The following is a 7,115-nucleotide window of genomic DNA, read 5'->3' as shown; positions in this document are numbered from 1 at the left end:
ACATCGCTTTGTTTCATAATTACAGTGTATACGTTTTTCTTTATTTACCCTCAAAAAATGGAAGTGAAATGTGACAACATGCCCCATAGGTGGAACACATTGTAACATCCGAGGGGCACGTTGTAACTTGACCATATGACAGCTTAAAATCTTATCTGATCGAATGAAAAAAATATACAAGACAAACTAAAATATTTTGTTTATATATATATATATATATATATATATTATATATTATATATATATATATATATATATATATATATATATAATGCATAATTTAAATATATATATAATTGAAATGCATTAACACTAAATAAAATATAAAGTGAATGTAGTAAATACATATAAATCAAATATATATTGTAATTAATCAATTAAAATAATTTTATTTAATAAAAAAGTGAACTTCAAGTGATTGCGCATAGAAACGTAGCAATTGCTGCTTTTATTTAAACAGGAGCAGAGGGTACTTAGTTGGGCAGACGCATGCCGAACTAGAGACCAATACTGGTTAGCAAATATTCAGAACAGGGTCAATAATGTGATGACGGGCTCTGAGAATTTCATCAGAAAATCATTATTGACTGGGCGAAATCAAAGTCAGATGGACGAACTCTGTGAATTCTTCATCATAAAGATGTAATGCTAGATCTGAGACGAAACCGATGGGAGGGAGTCAAAACAAAGCCGCAGCTGGCATTAGCTGTCAGCCTTGGCGAAAATGCACTAAATTCAGAAAAAACTGGCAGCAGCGAAAACCAACAAAGGATGACGCTACGTGAAGAGATCAGTAACTACGTAATGACCAGTAACTGGTATCCAGGGATATCACCACAAACCAAAACACAAGACTCAAAGTCAACCTCCTCATAGGGTTTGATGCTAATCTAAGCTGATGTGGTGAACAGTCGGAAGGCAGTTGTAGAGGAAATGCGATCGCCTGAACTGACCCCTGCTTTTATAGTAGGTCGCACCACTGCCATTCCTAATTGACAGACGCTTTAGTATTTCACATCTGCTACGGCTTAATGAGAAGACCCCTGTTCGACGCTGTCCTTTACACAGCTAACTGCTTCAGTCATCTGACCTCATCCAATAGCCTGAGTCACCGCCATCTCAATTGAGTTCCTGTCAGGAGATTTCTTTTTAACTTTCCCATTGAGTCTGACAGTCCCACTGTGGTATACAAGGCATTAAATAAAGCACATTGACTTTTCTCCCCTGATTGCTGGCTAAGAGAAAATCATCGAGGATCAGATCCTGTGGAAAGGGGGAGAGTTTGACGTGTTTTTTCAATTGCACTTAAATGTGGACTTCGCTGAAGGAAGAGGTTTTATTTCAGCCAGTGGAAATGGTGGAGGCATTAATGGCTTGCGGTTGTAAAACATGATTGTCCAGGAATAGCAGAAAAGACATTGCCATTATATACTCTATGAACAGAAGAATCTCACTAAAGATCCCTTTCAATCACAATCTAGCATTTGGCATGCAAATTAAACATGATTTTAGTAAATAATGGACATATATAGTTTGACTGTTTTTTCATTTACTGATATCCTTTCAAATTTTGCTCAGTGAACAAATAAAGTCAAAAGGGATCTTAAGCAGTGAGCAGTTTTTCTAACATTTTAAACTGGGCGAGATGGCTTTGAAGCACATTCGAAATTCAAAGACCAAAGGATTGTTGGTATCCGATGTTTGAACCTGGGGGGCAAAAACAGTTAGCCATTTGATTGCATCTTCCTTAATCTGTTGTAGGTCTTCAAAAGTCACACGAACATGAAAACATTGTCAAAACATCATTAGTGTCAATTAGCCCAGAGATGTTTCGATTAAAAGCACATCATATAGTTATATAACAGATACATGTACACCTGCCACGTAAAAGTGTAAACACCAAAAACAGTGACTGCAAAAATGTCACAAGCACCGCACAAGTGCTCCACTGACACAGCATGCGCCAACACTGCACCTACTGCAGCACTAACACAGAGAAGCCACGTCACTTCAACTACCACCAATTCACCAAACGAAAAAGAATATGTACTAGTGTACCAACCAATAAGCCACATATACGGAAATAATGGAGGAACGAAACAGACATGGCACATAAAACACGGCACAGACACGCACGCAATTACGGACACGCACACTCACAGGTCACGGACACCGAACGGCATGTGGTTTGGCGATCGAACTTACAGGCACGTAAACTGGTTGAGCAATCATGAACAGAGACAGAAGAAAGTGGGAAGGCCCTCTGAAGACTGTCCATGTTACTATGTACACTGCCTGACATGCACGAGCAGTCGCGCTCAGAGTGCCCGCAATCAAAACAACATGCCAGTTTCATTCGCTTGTAGACGGACATCTTGGCTACAGTCATGTGTTGGATGAGAGGAGAGGAAAGCAGCAGGTTAATGGCAAGGATCAAAAGAGCTTTTCAACCAGGGAAGTCTGAAGGTAACTTTTTCAAACAGGAACAAAAAGTGCAATGCCTTAGCAGCAAGCTCTGACAGACTTGACCCGCAGATGGACCGCTGCGCTCCCGCTAGAAAAACGCTTCTGATTCGCTTTTGATTCCGTTCACACTGCAGAAGTGAAGTTCGATCCGAATTTGAAGATTCGTACCAAATAGGACTTTGAAAACATCTAACAGACGGCTTGTTTAGGCGGGAAGCAGTCGTCTCATTGGGGTCAAGCCGTGCCCTAAGGCTGATCATGTCATAAAAGGTCAAAAGGTCAGATATGACAATATGATCAGGGGTTGGGGCAAGGGACATTCAGGCAGAGAGGAATGGGTGAATGTGTTCAGCAGCAAAACCTCTTTGGATAACATCTTCTGTATCTAAAAGAGAGGATCACGTACCTGTATCCCATCATGCAGCAGCAGGTTATTGGCATCACAACGTGCTACAGGCTCTAAACATAGGTGCTCTATTCTGTTAGTCAAACTCTGCTCAATCAGGGATTGGTTGGGAGATTTGTGTGGTAACATGCCAATAGGCTATTTCTTCGGTCCCTGATTAGAAGATGCTTTCACATGCATTGCGCATTTGATTCAGACATACAGTACGTGGAGTGTTTTTTTTTTTTCCGGTTCTCAAAGGAGCTGTGGTGAGAGACTATAGCAGCATTTGATTGCTGTGAATCGTACTAAAAACAGTCCTTGGTATGCATTCTCCCGGTGCCACCTCGCTAACAGACCATAATCAAGTCTGGCACCCTCAAAAGAGCAAACAATCCACAGGGAAAAGCCTGCTTTTGACTTCCATCTGAGGTTACGAGCCCGAATTAAGAGGCCAATTTCAGTTGTATGCTGGAAAGATAATACGGTAAATGACTTGGCCTTTAGAGCCATAACCTCAGGGACTGTTATTCGTATAGAACCATGCAGAACAGCTGAAATTAAGGAGAACAGGCATGCAGAGGGAGGCGACCGCATTCGTATCTCTTGAAACGGCAGCCCGGTCGACTGTTCACGGGGCTGAAACAGATTAAGGCAATGCAAAAACATGCAGCAGCGGGGCTTCTACTTAATTTCATGCTGAAATCTGTCACTTCAGAGTTTGAGGGTTGACATTCATCGGAGCACATAGTATGTGGTTATGTTAGTCAGTGAGACATGGAGGGTGGAAGAGACACAAGACATGATGATGTGAGTGACTGAACATGACTACACAGAGAGCCTAATTACTGAAGCCTCTTTAACAGGGCAACCTGATTTAGCAAGAATGCTCTCAGCACCCCTAACATCTGTCCTCACCCTACTACTTCCCATAATTCAAAGCAGGCTGCATCGTATGTTAAAGTACTAATGGACAGGAACATATCTGCAAGCTTTACTTGTGCACATTATAGCCTACTTTGAGCTTAGACTTACAATAAGGAGTGATATTAGATACAGTGAAGCCTTGCATGCTTAAAATACTTGAAACAAACACACCTCCATCTCTAAACCAATATAAAGTGAACAACGACCTGACTCCTTGGGAGACCTACATAAAGAAACCTAGGTGACAAGTGAGAAGACCCTACAGTGCACATTGGCTGATAGCAATCTTACTAAATAGGTTTACGAGGACCTCAGTGTTCCCATTCTGTCCCGATCTCATTTGTAGAACTACAGTGGCATCTAGTGGCCAACATGGTGTACAGCAAAGGTCAACACCACCGTGAGCCTAACGCTGAGAGATGCACCTATCAGTGAGAGCAGTGAGTAAAAAAGGGCCCAACTACTGAAAGGAATTGAAATGCAGAACATTTCAATTCTGCCGATGGTTGTTGTGTCATGTAGAGAGGCTGGGCAGGGGCCGGGTGGTGAAGACAAAGGGGAGGCTGTAGGCAAGAGGGAGACCAGATTGTTTTGATTGTGTTTTGGAGACGATGCTCGTTAAGCCTAAGAATTTGAAGAACTTCCCACAGAACTCTTTCCGCTCTCTGAAAATACAGCAGCATGCGAAATTGCCTCTGACAGCGAGGGGACGGATTCGAGTGGACTTAACCTCCCCCCCTTGGCACTCGTGAAGTCCATGACTAATAGTAGCAAAATCAATCGGCTTGTTTGACTTTTTAGATTGTCATGACATTCATTTCGGCTTTCGTTGAGTTTCGGGAGGGTCAAACAACCTTTGAAACGGATCTCTGATTTCAGAATTGTGCTGTTAGTAAATCTTTGGGAGGATTTGCATTATTGGTCATGGCCTTATTGTTCTCTCCTGTTAAAGACTGGTTTGTAGGGGTCAGGGCTGGGTCATTTTCAGGCCAGTAAATTCTGCTGTATTGTTTTGGGCTGAGGACAGTGGAGAGATGAGGTGTAGGAGGGATGCAGCAGCTAGACTGATACATGCAACATATATATAGATATATATATATATAGAACTATTATCAGAGTGAGACAGTCAGACTGTACTCTGGCCACAGGAAACCCGTTTTTACTCACAATATGTCACTACCAGTGAGAGGTTTAAATAAAGAGGAGGTATTCCAAGGCAGCAAGGAAGGAAATACATCAAGAAGTATGTCAATGATCAAAAGGAGGGTGAAATAAAAGAACACAAACTTCCATTAAAGCAATGGAAACCTCATCTTCTTTACTGTAAGGCTACTGGCCTCTTCTCAGGTGACATTCAGTTTTGGGAGGGTGCATATAATCAAAAACATTTGATTGGGGTGAAAACAAAGAAGAGCAACATTTATTTTTTTTATTTATCCACTGAAATGAATCCTTTTATTCAGCAAGAAAAGCATTAAATTTAAATTGATCAAATGACAGAAAAGACTTAAATTGTAAAAATAAATAATAAATGTTTTTATTATTAAAAAATAATAAATGTAAAAAATCTTTCAAACATACACTGCTTTTTAAGAATCTTGAAAAATTCTTAGAAAAAAGCATCACAGTTTCCATAAAAATATTAAGAAGCATAAAAGTTTTCAACATAAGTTTTTTTTGTTTGTTTTTGAGCAGCAAATCGGAATGATTTCTGAAGGATCATGTGACACTTAAGACTGAAGTAATGATGCTGAAATTTCAGCTGTGCCATCATAGGAATAAATACATTTAAAATATATTCAAACAGAAAACAGCTATTTTAAATTGCAATACAATTTCATAATATTACTGTTTTTTTACTGTATTTTTGAACAAACTAATGCAGCCTTGGTGAGCAAAATTGGCAGTCTGCGTGTTATCAAACAGTGCATCATCTGAAACATCATATATCATTTTCAAATAATTAAATGAATGTAAACAAAAATAAATAAGCAAGGGTTTGCAGTTAAAGGCAACTGTTTAAGTGTGCACTGTGAAAGGTCACTGGGAATGAAGCTGAATTATTCATCTTGTGGCTAACTGGTTTGGACAAATGCTTATATAGGTCATGTAACAACAATGCATCATTCCAACATTAATGTTAATGTACGCTCTATTTAGCATAAATATTGCTTCATTCCACCAAGCCAAGATTAGCAAATGAAAACAAACATTTAGGTGTTGCCGCATCTATATATAATTATAAGGGTGTTTAAGGAAATACATTTCTATCAAATGATATAAATGTCTGCAGGAGCTTCTCTGACAGTGGACTACACTCTGAGCTATTAATCTCTCTTCTACTTCAGCGACTTCCTGTCAGAAAGTGTTTTAACTGGGCTGAGGCAGTGGGACATGACAGTGGCACATCCAAACGACACTTGCGCTGCGTGTTCTGGGTAAACAGGGTGAATATGATTGGTAAAATGATCTTGAGCCAGGAGTGTGTTTTCGGTGTGTCTGGCAAGGATGGGCCAAGCTGCTCTTGCCTTTTGTTTTTCCACCTGACTAGTGTCATTACCTCCGCCTCTCTCCTACTGACACCACGAGCTGACAGCCTCTCTCTTCAGCCCTGCTAATCACGTCATTCCCTCTCTACATCTGTATCTCTCTCCACCATTAGCATGCTGATGACTGGCTTTCCTCAAGAGTCTCACTCTTTCACCATCTTTATCCCTACTTTTCTAGGGCTCTGGTTTGAAGCTAGTCTGTTTTAGATGGAGTCACTAGTTTCTACAGTTCATTGCTTTCTGCTTATTCTTTCATATGGCTGTTCTCAAAGTGAAAAAGAACACCCTAGGGGCTCTACTAATTTTTAGTATGGTTGTCTTTTTATAGTGATTGCAAGGCAGCAATGTGTTTTGTAGATAATTATGGTCTTAGACATGACAGTTTTATTTTGCACAAATGAAGATATTTTTGATGAAATCTGAGAGCTTTCTGATCCAGCATAGAGAACAAAGTATCTAAAATGTTCCCAGACCCAGAAAGGTAGTAAGAACATCGGTTAAACAGTCCATGTTACATCAGTGGTTCAACCGTAATTTTACGAAGCTACGAGAACACTTAAAGAAAACTAAAATAACGACTTTATGCAGTAATTCTTCTCCTCCAAATCACGTCTTCCACCATTATCGAGAGTACCTCTGCACGTAAAAACCGCATGCATGTGATGCTGCTGACGTAGAACACGCATGCACTGATCCTTGTTTACATGCAGAGGAGAGCAATGCTCATGCGTCATGGTACTCTCGATCAGTGTTGGGGAAAGTTACTTTTAAAAGTAATGCATTACAAT

The 7,115-nt window shown here is 40.1% G+C and overlaps 1 protein-coding gene across 3 annotated transcripts in view; it reads right to left on the bottom strand.

Annotated features, from left to right (window-relative positions):
* The window catches only part of LOC107698159 (calcium-activated potassium channel subunit alpha-1), a 248,967-nt gene that overhangs the window by 37,098 nt on the left and 204,754 nt on the right, over positions 1-7,115 (bottom strand). Inside the window, exons 20-21 of one of the 3 annotated variants that reach the window (XM_016499115.1) lie at positions 4,946-4,954; positions 2,206-2,379 (exon numbers count right to left, since the gene is read on the bottom strand). The exons of the other annotated variants lie outside the window; for them this stretch is intronic. Coding sequence (XP_016354601.1) covers positions 2,206-2,379; positions 4,946-4,954 — 183 coding nt within the window. The remainder of the gene's footprint in view (positions 1-2,205; positions 2,380-4,945; positions 4,955-7,115) is intronic. 3 annotated transcript variants of the gene reach the window in all.

The sequence above is a fragment of the Sinocyclocheilus anshuiensis genome, unplaced genomic scaffold, assembly GCF_001515605.1.
Source record: "Sinocyclocheilus anshuiensis isolate Anshui unplaced genomic scaffold, SAMN03320099.WGS_v1.1 scaffold1734, whole genome shotgun sequence".
NCBI lineage: Eukaryota > Metazoa > Chordata > Actinopteri > Cypriniformes > Cyprinidae > Sinocyclocheilus > Sinocyclocheilus anshuiensis.
Note: the sequence above shows the minus strand (reverse complement) of the source record. Positions and strands in the feature narration are given on the sequence as shown.